General features: G+C 40.2%; 1 protein-coding gene across 4 annotated transcripts in view; it reads left to right on the top strand.

Annotated features, from left to right (window-relative positions):
* Positions 1-17454, top strand: part of DOK5 (docking protein 5) — a 94727-nt gene that overhangs the window by 45616 nt on the left and 31657 nt on the right. For all 4 annotated transcript variants that reach the window (XM_054046504.1, XM_054046505.1, XM_054046502.1 and 1 more), the window contains exon 2: positions 6873-6980. In XM_054046504.1, the coding sequence (XP_053902479.1) occupies positions 6873-6980 (108 nt within the window). The remainder of the gene's footprint in view (positions 1-6872; positions 6981-17454) is intronic.

Below are 17454 nucleotides of genomic sequence, written 5' to 3'. Positions count from 1 at the left end.
GGACTATGACCCTGTTGTGCTAGACACTGTACAAAGAGTGTAAAAGACTGTCCTTCTCCAAAGAGTTTACAATCTAAATATCCTAATCCACCTGAAATAGTTCTACCTGAGTTTTCTGTATGTTCTTGTTTCATAACATGGCCTCTAGTTCTTGTCTTCATTACCTGCCATTGTATTTTGTTAGGTTTAATCTGCGTAGACATTTGTTGGTCATAAAATACATACGGATCCATTTATGATTTTTTCTACACTAAGCTGTCCTACATTTTACTACCATGAATTTGGGCTTTAAATTGTATTAGTGTGTATATTCAATCACTAGTCTTTAATTCAAACTTAGATCAAAGGAAACCAGAAGACATTATCTTCAGTAGTACTTCTATATTTCTTCCTAACCTTTTTAAAATATCATAAAGATGTCTGCGTAATGTTTGATATTTGGAAGGTTATCCTAAGTAAATTGACAGCTTAATGACTTGGTTAGCATGTGTCCCATAAACTCTCAAGATAGTATTTCAAACTAAGTATTGTAGAAAATTACTTACTAACCTCCTGCTCTCATCCAGAAACCATCTCAAACATTCCCAGATGTAAAGTATAATCAACATCTGAGACTCTTTTAAGTAGAAAGCAGCACAAAGTAAGTGTTCTCATTGCAATGTGACACCAGAGCTAGGCTGTAAGTAACTATTCTTATGTTTAATTAGTAAAGCCTATGGTACTCAGGCAAGAGCACCAAGATAATAAATAACTCTAGGCTTTTTCCTTCCATTGTTCTTTGCAATCAACATCCGGCTGTATCAAAAGCATAAAAGTCAAAAGCAAGATCTGACCCAAGAAGACAGTAGGTCAGATTTTCTGCTGGTGTATATGGCTACCTTCAATGTTAGGCAAGTCTGGCATGCAAATAACAGTGGTGAATTTGGCCCATTAATTCTTATTGCGTTTGAGCTGTATCCTTTGTTTCCTTAGTTAGACTTAGGGTGAAACCTGACAGGCTCTAAAGATTACTTAGAAGTACTGTGCTATAGTTATGGCGTCTGTGTAATTGCACAGTAAATGGATCATTTTGTTACAAGTGTATATCTAATGCACACAAACATTTCATTTAAAAAATGTAGTGGTGCTCATCACCTTACTGCCTGATCACCTCATCAACAAATTTATCCTCAGAACACTTCTGTGAGATAGGAATATTTTATCATTCCATTTTTACAGATGACGAAACTAGGGTACACAGATGACTTGCCCCGGATAACATGGGAAACTTGTGGCTGAGCTGGCAAGAAACCCTCGCTCTCCTGATTCTTATACCGGCACCTTAAGCACAAGACCATCCTTCTCTGAGGTGGTTTGCTTGGAAGCATCATGAGAAAGCGATTGGTGTCTTCAAATGTTTTCATTTTCCCAATGATCCATTGCGTATCTGTCAGTAGCAAGCATAATAGCTGTAATTTATATAGTGGATGTTAAGAACGGAGTATGAATAAGTGGCTCCAAAAGGTTTCTGAAACACTGCATTGTGAAAATGAGTGTATTTTTACTGCTTGAATCTGAATCCACATGCTCTAGAATAGTTGGGGAGTTTCCATAATCAGATACACTATTCTCTAAATATGTGTCCCTAACTCCCAGTGACAGAATGAGAGAAACACAAAATCAAGAGCTATGTGCCCATTGTATTGGGTCACATGATGACAGGAAAATCTGCTCTGACGCACAGCAGATCAATGATCCATGTAATGTGGCATCATGTCTCCACTGGTGGGACGTATTTGAGAAAGGCACTCCTCCCCACCTCATCGGATAATGCACCTCAGAGAGCACAGACAGTGCCAGGAAGCAGACCAGACAAGGACACCTGGAGTGAAATTGTGCTGCACTTTTAAAAGATGACGTGCAGGACTTGCAGCCTAGGGGGAGGATGGACTAAGGTGTGATTAAACGTCTTTTACACCCTCCTGGCCCTAAGTTGCAATGGTCTCTGGTAGACAGCCCTGAGGGCCTCTCAGATAAAGTAGCCTATAGGCTGCAGAGTTGTCCAGAATCTCTGGGCTTTGCTACAGTCCAGCCCCCAGCACACCTTCCTGCTCCTGGTCCCACTCCCCTTATGCTGGGGTGTGCAGGAGTATCCTTAGAAGGCAGTCTTATAGCTGTCCTTCGCAGTGCCTGCACCAGGGTAATCCTCCCCCCAGGGAGAACCAGACAAAGGAGCAGGAACAGTGTCCTGCTCTGTACCTTTTGAAGCACTAGTTATTGTCCATGCTGGAGGTAGAATACTGCACTAGATAAACCCAATGATTATATTTAAAATAGTAAAAGGTTGTTGTCTGTAAAGTGCCATGCATACCAATGGTATTCTGTATACAAATATACAGACATGATGTCAAGTACAGAGCATCAGACTCAAATCAGGATTTATAAATGTATAAAAATTATTAATATTACTGATTTAAAAATGAATACCTTCCCAGCTGTTACACTCAACAAATAAACACATTTCCCTTCTGTCTGTTAACTTTCCAGATTCAAATCATCACACTTCGCCATTAGATTAAGTATAAAGGTTATTTTAATAAGGCAGAAATTGTTCATCCAGCTTCTGGATTCTCTAAGTCTGTAACTCTGCTTGTGTTTGCCTAGCTGCTGAAAACAATTTCACCTCAAGAATGCTGCAGTTGCTGGCATTGCTCTGTGTTTTTAAGTGATGGACACTATTAAATTCATTACAATTTAACTCATCCTTTCTTCCTCTTAAATGCTGATCATGCATTGGTTGTGCACCCAAAACTGCCACTTTGTTTGTGCAAGGTATGCAGGGGTAAGGTAGGTGGTAGGAGGCTAGTGAGGAGGGGGTTACAGTAATCAAGACAGGAGATGTTATTGGTGTGGACAGGAGTTTTGAGCTGTCTGGAGAGAAACTAGGATAGATGTTACAAATTGTGTGGAGGAAGATTTAAATACAACCTGAATATGTATGTGGGGATGGGGAGGGGAACAAGGCTTGAAGATGGCATCCAAGATGATACCAGGTCTGAAAGACAGGAAGGAGGTTAATCGTGACAGAGTGGGGAATAGAGAGATCTCAGAAGGAAAGTGCAGGAGTGGGGAAGAGGTCCAGGTAGTCCTGGTCTCTCTGGTGAAGGTGGGGACAAGAAGTCCTGGATGGCTCCGGTCTTGCCAATGGCCTCCGCCTTAGGAAAATTTCAGGTTGAGCCTCTGCACCAGACACCCACAGGGAGATTTTAGAGAGAGAGAGAGAGACTGAGGTTCAGGATTGGATGGGAAAAATAGATCTGAAAGTCATCAGCATAAAGATGGTAGTTCAAGCTATGTGAATGGATGAGAGAGATTGTATGTAAAGAAGAGAAGGTGGGGCCTCTGTAAGCCCTCATGCACAGTGACTGAGGAGAAGGAAGATACTCACCTAAAGAGATACTGAAGGAGAAATCCGAGTTTGGAGGAAAACAAGAAGAGGATGGAGTCATGGAAGTCAAGGAAGAAGAAGAAGTCAAAACAGGTGTCACCTACCTTCTTGGAAGCAACAAAGGGTTCAAAGAGTGGGAGGAAAGAATAGAGATCCTGGGGTCTGGCTATAATGGAGTAACTAAAGACCTCTGAGAGGATTTTGGTAGTAGACAAGGATGAATCAGGCTGTCTACACTACAGATGCTACTTCGGCACCGCTACTGCACTGCAGTGGTGCTTCTATAGCGCTGTAGTGTAGACACTCCTGAGCACCATAGCTAGCTCAATTGAAGTGTTAAGTTTTTAGAACAGCCCTCAGACTGAAGAGGTTGAGAATGCAGTTGTATGGGAAGCAACAGTTGTAAGGAACTAGAACTACTTTCCCACCCCAAAGCCGGCACCTCACTCCACTTTCTTTCTGTTTAAGGCACTTACATGGCTCCCGTATATGAGCACCTAACAATAATCTTAAATACAGTTATCCTCATCACACCCATCTGAGGTAGGGAAGTGCTATTGTTCCCATTTTACAGATAGACTGTCAGTGCCTTAGTTTCCTAAGTGACTTGCCCAATGCCAGACAGTCGGTGGCAGAGCAGGGAGTTGAATCTGGCTCTCCCAAATCCTAGATTAGTGCCCTAACCACTGGACAATTCTTCTCATACCTACTTCCTTTTTTCCTTCTCTCTTTGCTGTTCTTTCTCCCTCTCCCTTCCCATGTCTTTCCATTTAGCCAATCCCCATCCTCACAGAACACTCTCCTGAAGTAAATAGAAGACCCATGACGCTAACATGATGCTCTCAGCCCACCACATTTTTCACTCTGCTTGTGTTATATCCCCCTTCCTTACCATTTGCCACCTTGTCTCTAAAATTTAGATAATAAACTCTCTGGGGCAGGGACTATTTACTAGTCTGTGTTTGTATAGTACCTTGCACAATGGGGCTGCAATAGTTTAGAATCCTAGAAATGTGGGGTTGGAAGGGACCTCAAAGGGTCATCAGGTCAGGCCGCCTGCGCTGAGGCAGGACCAAGTAAACTTAGACCATCCCTGGTGGGTTTGTCCAACCTGTTTTTAAAAACCACCAATGATGGAGATTCCACAACCTCCCTTGGAAGCCTATTCCAGAGTTTAACTAACTTTAGAGTTAGAAAACTTTTCCTAATATCTAACCTAAATTTCCCTTGCTGCAGATTAAGTCCCTTATTACTTCAACTAATTTTAGTGGACATGGAGAATAATTGATCATGCTCCTATTTATAAAAGCTGTTGAGAGTAAAAGTTGAGAATCTGAGTTAAAAGTCCACCCAATTTAGGCTTAATTAATTTTTGCCTTATTTGTACAATGTCAGACAGAGTTGTAGTCACTTAGTCCAGCCGGAAATACGTTTATTCCAGGCAAATAATGACAGACAAGACAGAATTGATAAATGGACCCAAATTACCACAGCTGGGGCACCGGAAGTTCTTCCACCTTTTATAATAATCATTGCTTTCTCTTCTCCCTTGGTCTGGTCCTTCAGTCCTGTTCTTCAGTTTCTGGTCTGGTGTTGCTCCAGTTTGGGGCCATGCTCACTTAGGTCTTTTATACATTTCTACATTATAGATTATTTAATCTTTATCCCATTGGCTTTTAGCACATCAGCTCTTTGGATTTTAGGTAACCTATACATTACACATGTGCAAGCTTCAGTTACCCATCTTCTGTATTTTTTCTGCTGGGTTTGCAGTTTGTGGGTCAGATTGTTTTTATGTCACTGTGCCCTGGGTCTTCCTAGAAAAAGTGTGTGTGTGTTTTTAATTTATTTATTTATCATTTCCTGTTTGTGACTCTTTTTACTTACATCTTCCAACACAACATGTTATCTTCTGTCAGCAATAACATTTTAAACAGATTAGCAATTCTATGTAAAAGAATTGCCAAAACCACGCATATGCTGACCAAAACCATGGCTTAAGTGTTAATTCATCTATACATAATTACAAATCATTAAAAATACAGCTATCAATATTATCTTAATATTATCATTAATAATTCTTTATTTTCTGTTTCAGTGTTATGAGTAAATATATGTTATTCTGTGCTACATTTAATCTACTAGAAAGGGTAGAGGGAGTTATGGAAAACATGATGATTCTTTAATGTCAACATTCCTTGTCTTCTTTGAACATGTTTTTTCATTCAAAGTCCAGTTTTGTTTGTGAACCATACAATTAGAAATTTTCTTGTGAATGCATTTGGGGTGGGGGGGTCACAATTTTAGAGCTTTGATATTTAGTTGCTTAACATATTTGAAAACTCTTCATCAGGTCCCCTGCTCAGTCATCTTTTCTCAAAACTAAACATGCCCAGTTTTTTAATCTTTCCTCATACGTCAAGTTTTCTAAACCTTTTATCCCTTTTGTTGCCGTTGTATGAATTCTTTCCAATTTAGCCACACATTTCTGAAAGTGTGGCAATTTTGGTTGGCTCCCAGATGCTACCATAGTACAATTAATGATAATCAGTAAATGGCACAATTGAATTTAGAGGTGAACAGATTAAGGGGATTAGAGCAGTAGTTGGAGAGACAGGTGGGTCAAGGCTGGATTTATGGGGGCTAATGAAATACTCCTTCAACTTCCCTGGTGTTCTGTTAAGCAGAAGAAGAGCTCAAAAATAAATAAGTTCAGGTGAATACAATGAACATATGGGAATGATTAATGGCTAAATGCTGGTAAAATTCCCATTGACTTCACTGGGACCAACCTTTGGTTCTAGATTCCAGGATAATTGAATGATTTTGCCTTTGTGTTGTCCAGTAACTTTTCCAATCCCGTCAGAAACACAGAGCATCGTTTCCTGTCTTTGATACGGAAAGCTCCGTACCTGCCTGTCTGTTCTGATCAACATTTTACAAAGTTGCTATCTGAAGTGCATGTAGCAAGACTGAATCCTATGCCTATTTTAATTACTCCCATTACAATAATACAGTATGTCTAAATAAAAATCATTCAACTATTCTCTCTATAGTATTGATCCCCTGGGAACTGAAATTATCTTGCATTAGCAAGTCCATGATTTGCATCCTTTTCCCTCTAGTGGCTAGCATTAAAGGAAATGATCAGACAAGTATTTTGTTCTGAAACTTTTTCTTCATGCCATTGTATTCTGAAATCAGGCCAGTGATGATTTTCCCCCCCTGGATCTGTCTTCAAAACCCTCATTTTCTTTCTTCTGATTTAAGCAAGTCTATCTTAGATCCATGGTGGATAGAATGTTTTATTTTTACTGTAAGCAACAACTAGTTTGTGACTTGTAAATAATTTACGTCCAAAAGCATCAAAAAGAAAACATTTTATGCAAATGTCAGTGATATTCAAGTCATTGGAGATGCCAAGTTTACTCTTTTGTGCTTCCAGATTTATCAGAGATGTTGGTTAGTATTCAAGAAAGCTTCAAGCAAAGGGCCTAAACGACTGGAGAAGTTTTCAGATGAGCGTGCTGCCTATTTTAGGTGCTATCACAAGGTAAGATTTGGCCATATGTAACTTACCCCAATTTCCATTGAGTTCATAATTCTACACAGCTCCCACAGATGTTTAGAGGCCAAAAATGCTTAGTTTTGCTGCTACTTCAAAGACAAGCTCTCCAGTGAAATTTAAAGATTTTATAATGTGTGTAGTTTGACAACTCATCTACTATGAATATAACTGTAAATAATCAAGATACTCAAAATCCTGGGCTCACTTTTGTGTCTGTCCTAACTCTGGGTACGTCTATACTTACCTCTGGGTCCGGCGGTAAGCAATCGATCTTCTGGGATTTATTTATTGCGTCTTGTCTAAATGCAATAAATCGATCCCGGATCGATCCCGGAAGTGCTCGCCGTCGACACCGGTACTCCTGCTCTATGAGAGGAGTACACGGAGTCGACGGGGGAGCCTGCCTGCCACGTGTGGACCCGCGGAAAGTTCGAACTAAGATACTTCGACTTCAGCTACGTGAATAACGTAGCTGAAGTTGCGTATCTTAGTTCAAAGTGGGGGGTTAGTGTGGACCAACCCTAAGTTGCACTTATGAGCCTTAAAGCTAGTTGAAAAGTTGGAAAAAAATTCATGGAAGTTTTTTTACAAAGAGTGTGTCCCCTCTTTTTCAACATTGAAAACATGTGATAGGTACCTTTATGAATCAACGCCAGTTTATTATTAGCCTGGTAAGAATAGTGACCTAAATACAGCTCAGACATATAAAAAGATAGGGTCTCTTTGCACTGTCAAAGATGTAAATGGGAGTAAATTAATATTTACACCTACTGTACTTTAAGACCCATTTGCACTGCTAAATGAGTATAAAATGGCCTTAATGTAAACAAGAATCAGGTCCAGAGTGCTTGCCTGGAAAGGGGAGTCTAAATCATAATTGCCATAACCATGACTTTAAGGGCCCTACCACCAGGTTTTTTTAGACACAAGTTTCAATTGAACTTGTAATGGTCTATATTGGCAGGGATTATTTGTGCAAACTCTTGGAAACATAAAGGACCACATTCATCCTTAGTTGAACTCTGCTGAAGTTAGCAAATTTTGCTCCATGTTAATATGAAAGCCCTCGTTAGATGCTTTTCAGACCAATGAACTTCCTTAATTTTTCTAATCACTTCTCTCTAGAGACCTCTGCTCATCTCAGTTCATCTGAGAATTTACATGAGTAATTCCCTTGGGCATGGAGTTGAAAATAATATGCTTTAATTTATAATCTTTGTTGGTAAAAGCTTAAGACGTTTGAAAATTAGGAATTATTTGCATAACCTTCGAGGTGCCTGAGACTGCAGATGAGCTTCTGAGGCTGATCCTCTCTTATCCGGTTTGTGAGACATATAGGAGGAAATCATGAGGGAATACTGGATCTGAATTCTCTCCTATTTGTCTCCATCTGTATCTATGCTCAATATAATTTATAAGGGATTGGTCATAAAACCCCAGGGCTATTTGTAGTACGTCATGCCCAGAAAAAGGCGTTCATTCAAATTTATATTAAGCAATTTGCAAAAGCAATGAAAAGTGAATAATAATTTTTCCATTTGATCTGTGTGGGGATTACACAGTATATATTTTTAGAGTAGATACATTTCAGCTCTGTGTGGAATATGTAACCTCTATGATGGTGCAGTTCTGACAATTACTGATGCAAATTTAATCTCTTATAATATTAACGCAGAGCATCAGCCATATATGCAGCATTACCTGGAAGATTTTGAATTTAAGACTGGATTTGAGATCCAAGAGGAACCAAAATACTTAAGGCCAAATTTTCTTCTCGTCTTTAAGAGGATATCCATTTTTGCATTTGCAAGTTTATTACATACGCAATCCAGACTTCAATTCCTGCAACTGGATCTGCACAAGTGAACCACTATACCACAGGGCTACCACTAACTTCAGAGGGATTCCATGAAGGCATAGGGATCCAGCCACATAAATCAAGTTGCAAGATATGGCCTAATATCAAGTAACTGATTTATGGATGTAATCGGGAGCTCAGACAGCTAGTGTGGCATTTACAATAGCTCTCAGTATAGGCCAAACTTTGCTCCCAATCACTTAAATGGTAAAACTCCCACTGATTTCAATAGGAGCAGAATTCAACCAGTTCTGGGTACTTATGAAAATCTCACCCTTAATCAGTAAACTTACACCCAGAAATAGTTGCTGGCAAAAAATAAACACTAGACATGGTTGAAAGTTTTTGTTAAAAAAAAAAAAAACGTTTTGAGTAAAAAGAACATCTAAAAAATGGTCATGGAAAATATTTTGGGTTGTTTAGAAATGTTTTGGTTTAAAAAAAACAACAATAATAACCCAAAAGTACGCCCCAATCTCAACATTTCCACCCCAATCTCAACATTTCTCCCACAAAACATGAAAAGTTTCTAAGGAAATAAAACATCTTCATGTAATTTTAAAATTAAAAAATGCATGTGCAACATATACTTCTGAAAGCTACATTAGTTCTATCTAGAACTACATTTTATGATATTTTTTGGAGTTGTGTGAAAGATTTGACTCAGACACTGAATACACTTGAAATCTGTTTAGGTTTGAGTTTGACCTGCATTCCTAGATCAGGCACCATCCTTTCAAACCTCTATGTACATGCACTTCCCATTCAAGATTTTTGGAAACTGTTCTTGCTCTTTCTGGGTATTCACAAACATTTTGGTATGGTTGCTCATGCTGCATTTTGAGTTCAAGCCCAAATGTGTCAAGCTAAATGATATATTCCAGTCAGTTGACACTCATCCACAGGCCAAGCAGCCAGTTGGCCAGGACTGTCCTTTTATTCCCCCAGAAAGCCCAATTCCTAGTCACCTGATGCTTTGTCAGGTGACTTCACTCACTGCTTTTATGAGGGGAGACCACCACCAAACCAAATCTGATACAGGTTCAGCTGAGACCTCAACCCTCTTAATGGGCCAGCTCATCCTGTGACAGGCTAATAGTCCCACTTCTGGTACTGGTTCTGGTAAATCCATGAGAATTTAAGCAAACCTACAGTGCACAAGCCATGCTTTCCCAATGAGATTCTGCCATGGGAAATCCATGTTATTCCAACCAAAACTTTTCAAACTTCAGAGCCCGTTAACCAGAGCTGCCCCAAGTTCCACATATATAAGACTCAAATGTCTAAATACATGGGAAGCGAAGCCACAAAGAATCCATGTAAGGTATTCTGCAATTTCCTGTACAAAATGGACTAGTATTCCAGGATGTCTCCATATGTGGGACCACAGTGGACAAGAATTTGTAGGTGAGCCATGCATGTGGCCAGTGGAGCTCGACATTGTAAACATGTTGGTCAACAAGCCTGGGAGTGGATGTCCTCATGCCCAGTAGAAGTGTGTTCACAAGAAGCCAGTTTTCTCCGACTGTTTAGATGTAAACTGTCTGGCACAGGGTCTGTCTCTAACTATAAGTTTGTACAGTGCCTTGTATGACAAAATTCTGATTTGGAGCAGGGCCCTAAATGCACTACTACAATGCAAATTAGTCACAATAATAATTATCTATATCCAGAATATTTCTGCTGCAGTATGTATGTTTTCATCAGAAATCATTTGTAGTCTAGAGTAAATGTTATTTTAATTTATGATTTCATTCACTATTCCAACAGTGAATCTGGAAGCGTATTCTCTCCACGCCCCTCACCAAACAGTCAGTGTTATCATTATAATTTACTGCTTCTCCATGTTTATCATTCTTCTGTGCACACCCAAAAATGAAAAATAAGCAATGCTTATCAGACAATATTGTTTAAATTTAATTATGCACCAGGATGAGCTATCATTTGCCTGGGTAGTATTTCCCCTTTGCTGTGGTAACAGAGTCTGTGGCGTAGCAGAATCCACATTTTTCATTGGGAGAGAAATTTGAAATGGAGACAGGGTGTTTTCCAGCTGTAGCATAACTTATTCATTTACAAAATGTCCACAAGTCCTGTTTACTAGGCCTGGTCGGGAATTTTCTGACAAATCTTTTTGTTGAAAAATACCATTTTATTTAACTGTTTGTGGAAAAGGGTCAGTTTAGACAAATTTTTCAACACAAAACAACAAAATTGGAGGAAAGAAGTATCAGAATTGTCGATGTTTTGTTTTGACATTTTTGAAACACAAAGTTCCAGTTTTCCAGGTTGAAATGACTTTTCTTTTGAAATTGATGCTAGCTCTAATATAATAATAATTAATAAATTGAAATCAAAATGAAACTTCTCAAAATTACTAAAAGAAAATGTTTTGATTGACCCAGCTAGATTTTTTTCCTGTTTGTGAAAATTTTCAAATTTTCAACCAAATTCAGGATGGGAAATTCTTTTGGTATCTCAAAAATTTTCATGGGACAATAAAACCATTTCCCACTCAGCTCTACTATTTTTCTTGTACAAAGATGGTAAATTCAGTGATAAAGTTGCAGATTCCTTAGCTGGTGTAAACTGAAATAACTCCATTGACTTCAGTGGAGCTATGCCACTGATTTGCATTAGCTGAGGGTCTTGCCCCAATATGTCCAACCTGTAGCCAAAATAACAGCAGCTCCTTTTTCTGCCCCTTACTCTCGACAAGCCATCTGGTTTGAGCTGGGAAATCCCTTGTCCTCAAATCACTACCCTGTTTGCATGAAGTTCCATGTGCTCAGTGTTAAGCACAGACTAGTTCAGGTGGCTCTGGATGTTTACCTTTATCTGACAGGTGATTGAAGACTTTTAGGCCAAATTTAGAATTTTTGAAAAAATGTCAACCACTCTATAAGCTGGTCAAAATAGCAAAATCGTATCACAAAATCTTTTTTTTTTTTTTTTTTTTTACTGTTTTCACCAGAAATCTGAAAATTTTCCACCAGCGCTTCCTCATCCAGATACTCTGCAATACATAGGAACTCCTCAGTCAGGTGTGACCATAATCAATGTCTATCAGAGCCAAATTCTGTGCTAGTGTCCATCCAAGCAAACGAGATTGTCTAATCCAGTGGTTCTCAAACTAGGGTTCTCAAAATGGGGGCTGCAGGAAGGGCGGCCAGCACGTCCCTCGGTTCACGCCGCTTCCTGCAGCCCCCATTGGCCTGGAGCGGTGAATCGCGGCCAGTGGGAGCCGCAGTCGGCCGAACCTGCGGACACGGCAGGTAAACAAACTGGCCCGGCCTGCCAGGGCTTTCCCTGAACAAGCGGCAGCCCTAGTTTGAGAACCACTGGTCTAATCCACAGTGTAGCTTGAATCGTCATCTGGATCTGGCTGGTTGTGAAATCTACCTTTAATTCTTTCTACTGAGGTTTTCAAATTATTGATAGGAGCATTGAGTAACATGCATTCAATTACTACTTCTACCATAAGAGTATATTTTATAGGAAATTTCTGAAAGTTTTGTAGAACTGCCTCTCTTGTAGTCTATGGCATCAGAACAAAGGCTGTCATAGCCACAAAAAGTAGTACCTAAAGTTTGGAGGACTTTGTGGGCCAAATTGTCAGCTACACTCAAACCTACCTCTCCCACCCACCCTCATGTGTCATGAAAAACTTTTTTTTCCCCCTGCATCCGCTCACTTAGGTGTTGGGCATATATCCATATTGTGAATGCAAATTGTGAAGGTGATTGCTCAGAAACGGAGTTTAGACTTTCTGATGTTACACGCTTTGATGTCATAGTTACCAAGAAGAGTGGCGGCATTGTCTGTCTAGATGAGTCAGGGCCTGAAGGCTACTTTGTAGATGTGTGAAATTCCAGTCTGGGATGTAATCTAACTAAATGTGTCTAATAATAATAATAATAACAATTAATAATAGTAATATTAACTAAATCTAATAAAGTGAAGAGAAAAATTGCCATATCATCATTATTCCTTTATTTGAATCATGAGCTGGTTCTAGGAACAGCATGGCTAATAATTCAAAACCAATTTTACGTGGCAGAGATTTCAGCTAATATTCCCTCTGGTCAGTTTTTCACTATGTATATCATTAGAGTAATGTGGCTTCGGTGATGTATTGTACTAAGGCATCATCTTTATGCTCTGTTGCTTTGATGTATGAGACCAACATGGAATCGTGGCACTCTGCCTTTATTGATATATAATCACACTGGTCAGCAAGAATGGGTCTAAGTGTATGGTAATAGCTTTGTGTTCTTTTCTGTTAATATTCTCATTAAATACCCCTGGGAAAGAAGGTTGCTTTTAAATAGCTATGACAGAGGCAGCATTGCTACAACAAATGAGAAAGCAGCCCCACCCCTTTACCATGCCTGGTGTCACTGCAACGAGAGATTGTGCTAATGAATCCAGGGGAATGAGGTCCAGCTGGACAAATGATACTGTAGGAGGAAACTCCACTTTTGCATGAATAATGTTTAAGAATTTTGGTTATTAACCTCCCTCTTGGGACCTGAAAAATGGCTCCCAAATGCTGGGGAAGGCAGCATCAAATCTAGTAACAGCAGGAGCCTCTGCTCACCTTATATATCATTCTACAAGAAAAGTTTTACACCATCACAAAAACTATTCGGGGTGGGGGGAGGAAAAATGGTGAAAACAGCCAGTGTTTCTGTAGCACCTGCTTCTTCACTGAAGTGTTAAATCTTTTCTTCTTATATATATATTTTTAATGATAGATTTAACTGCAGGTGTTACTTTTAATTTATTTCGATAGGACAGAGCTCTTTCTTAAGCATCTGCTTTCAAGGCATTGTCATACCAATAGTCCTGGATCTGGGGTCAGACTCTCACTTTCTGTGGCCTGAGAACTCTTTTGTGTTCTGCTTGGTGGGTTGCTTTACTATGTCACTACTTAGGGTTTTGGTCTGTGGGCTCTAGAATGGTGTCATCACATTGAGGTATCTGAGACTGCTGATCACGGATACATGATATCTGTATTCTGCTCTATATATCCGAACAGTCAGTTCAGATGAGTTTGCTTTGCTTTTCTGAATGGTTCACCCAGGCTTAACCCAGATTGGAATTCTGGGATCAACTCTGCCACCTATATGCCTCTCCAGTGGTGTGTGGGACTGTAAAGGAACTGAAAGGGGCTGGGCGAGATCCTCTGATGTAGAAGTAGAATAGGGATGACATAAGCTCCCTTATAATGTCTCACCCCCACAAGCTCCAGGATAAGATGCAAGGCAGGGATTGGGTTGAGGGTGGAAGGAGGCCTACCCATAGTGCTTGGCACTATGGAGATACTGAGATGCAGTGAGCCCATAGGCAGCCTGGAGGATGCTCTCACTTATGCTGAATGCTGTTTCGTCTGCCTTGCAAATTTGGTGGTGTAAAGCCACCTTTCCTCTGACTCTCTGTGGCCTGTATCTTCTGTGCTGTGTCTCTGATGCAACACAGATTTGGACCTTTATTTTAAGTATGTATCAGGCCCCTTCCTAAATGTGAAAAATATGCTGGTAAATCAAATACAAATAAATGGAGAGTATATGACTTATTGATGTAACTTGTGATTAATTTCAGACTGACAGTACAGAAGCCAGCATGAATTTCAACTTCAAGACTGACTTCCCCAATCAGTGCAAGTGCACAACGAAATAGCTAGGAGCATTTACATATGCAATCAGAGAGATTATGCACACCTAATTTATCTGAATCAGGCCTTTAAACATACGTATGTTTATTTTATTTAAAGAATATCCTGAAAAATAGGAATGAGGGAGGAGGGGAACTAGATGTTTTAAAATTAATGATGTTCCCCCAAGATCAAGGAAAAACATGTAGTGCAAGGGTAGGCAACCTATGGCACGTGTGCCAAAGGCGGCATGCGAGCTGATTTTCAGTGGCACTCACACTGCCCGGATCCTGGCCGCCGGTCCAGGGGGCTCTGCATTTTAATTTAATTTTAAATGAAGCTTCTTACACGTTTTAAAAACCTTATTTACTTTACATACAACAATAGTTTCATTATATATATTATAGACTTACAGAAAGAGACCTTCTAAAAATGTTAAAATGTATTACTGGCATGTGAAACCTTAAATTAGAGCAAATAAATGAAGACTCGGCACACCACTTCTGAAAGGTTGCCGATCCCTGATATAGTGTGAGGCTATGGCTTATGGAAAATCCTGAAAAACCTAAAATCTTCACAGCATTTTCAAATTACTTGTAAAAGGCTCTTTACATTTCTTCTTCTTTAAAAAACAAAAACAAAAACACCTCTGACCCCTCCTCCAGCCAGTCCCCTAAATGTTAAAAGTCTTTCACTGAATGCACAAAGAAAGGGAAATTCAGTTCTAGATTATTGTTTTCATGCATAGCCCTGCTCATTATGCCTAGTGATTTGGGGCTAGATTCACAAAGGCATTTAGGCACCTACCTGCCTCTTTAGATGCCAAAGTCCAACATGTAGGCTCCACGGACATTCATCAAACCACTGCTCAGGTGCCACCTAATCTTGTAGATGCCTTACTCCCCATAAGGCATCTACAGGTGCTTAAGTTTCCACTGATGGAACACACAAAGACCTGATGCCGCTCTGCAGCTAATGAGCTGCTTGGAGCCCTAGCCCATGCCCAAAGCTTGGTGGGATTCCCAAGCTAGGTATTCTCCTGCCTGCCTTGCCTGTGGTGCCCAATCTGGTAGGCATTCTCAAAGCACGCTATCTTGCTCAAAAGACAGGAGCAAATAGATGGGGAATTTGGGGGACTGCTGTAAGCATACATGTCCTGCAGAATATCCAATAGCCCAGCGGTTAGTGTAGGTGACTCAGATTCCATCCTTCCTAACTTGGTGTAGGGACTAAAGCCCAGGTCTCCCATGAGGATGGCCAGACATGGGTCATTCTCAGTCTCTCCTTTTGAAGCTGTTCCACATTGTATAAATTAAATTTTCATTGGAGCAGGGACTTGAAGCTGACTGTCCAGCTATAGAGTCAATCTCTCTCTTTCTCTCCCTCCCTACATGGCCTAATGAATATTTACTTATACAAAGTGGGAAAGCTTCAACAGAAAAGAGTAAGAGAGACCCGCCCCAGAGCAACCTCTAGCGTGGTGGTTGGGGAAACTCTCCAGGACGGTGGGAGACATGGATTAAAGTCCCTGCTCCAAATCAGGCACAGCAGGGATTTGAACTGGGTCTCCAACACCGTGGGTGAGTTCTCAATCCACTGGACTATTCGCAATTGGAGTCAGGTGGCATCTCTATGGTTTTTCATGAGAAAGGGCTGACCTGAAGAAGGTTCATGGATGAAAATCCAAAGCAGAGATAGGCACCTCCTTCTGGCCTGTCAATCAGGACATGTCTACACTGTAGCTGGGAACCTGCTTCTCAGCTCCAGTAGACAGACTCACTAGCTCTGCTTGAGCAAGTGGAATAAAATAGCAGTAGACAGGGATAGCACATGGACAGGACTTGGGCTAGTCACCCAAATATGTATCCAGGGGGTCTGGGTGGGTTTGTACTTGTGCAGCTAGCCTGAGCTGCTGCCTGTGCTATCCCCACCTATGCTGCTATTTTTAGCATGTGAGCTCGAACAGAGCTAGCGTGTGTCTGTCTATCCAAGCTGGGAAGCATGCTCCCAGTTGCAGCATAGATGTTCCCACAGATGCTTAGGTAACTTTGTGGATCTGGGCCCCAAATCCACCCTCATCCTTGGCATTTCACTCCTGGCGGTTACTCACTCATCTTGCTGGCTTCTGAGAATCCCTGTTTGTCAGCTGCTGAAGATAGACTCAGTTGTGGGCACAAATTTTGAGGACAGGACTGAGAGTTTGCCAGCCTTGCACATGGCTTAAAATACCTACAGCAGAGGATCATTAAAGGTAGGAAAAACAGGTTTGTCTTTGGGTTTAAGATTCTAAAGATTAATGATATGTGGACTTTGTTCATATGTATGTGTTCGTATGTGCCCATGGTGATGGGCAAGGCATAATAATTTCAATAGATGTTAATTTATGCCGTATAAGCTCTCTACTAATTACCTAGGGCCAGATTTTAGCTATCCCTTTTTTGAGTGCATAGGGGAGGGTTCAATAGTTCCGTTACCAATCCAGGTTCCATGGAAGAGTCCTGTACTTAATAGATAAAAATCAATGCCTCGTTTAGGTAAAAGAACAACAAATCATTTTGAAATAAGTAACTTTGTAAAATATTGGCCTATAAATAGTATCAGTTTAACTTTGGAATCTTCTATTAGTTTTACAACATATTAAAGATTAAAGGGTTCTATGGATGTGATTTATTCAGGGCAAGGCTATAGATAGGTGACTTGTGTGAGAACAAAGTCATTTGAAGCTTAAGAAGTGGGCTCCAAATTTGTATACACAAAGCAAAATGGCCACTTAATTCATGCAGTCCCACAAGGGAGGAAAAATAATTAGGATACAGACTACAAAAGCTGGGCAGAAAATTGCCTTTTAAGTAGCTGTCTTGTTTTCATTGGTAAACATAAATAAATCATCTACAAGTTATCATATGCAAAAAAAAAAAAAAAAAAAGAGGGGGGGGGAATGTTGG

This window comes from Malaclemys terrapin, chromosome 12, assembly GCF_027887155.1.
Source record: "Malaclemys terrapin pileata isolate rMalTer1 chromosome 12, rMalTer1.hap1, whole genome shotgun sequence".
In the NCBI taxonomy this organism is placed as follows: Eukaryota; Metazoa; Chordata; order Testudines; family Emydidae; genus Malaclemys; species Malaclemys terrapin.
This window is presented reverse-complemented; position numbering and strand designations above follow the sequence as displayed.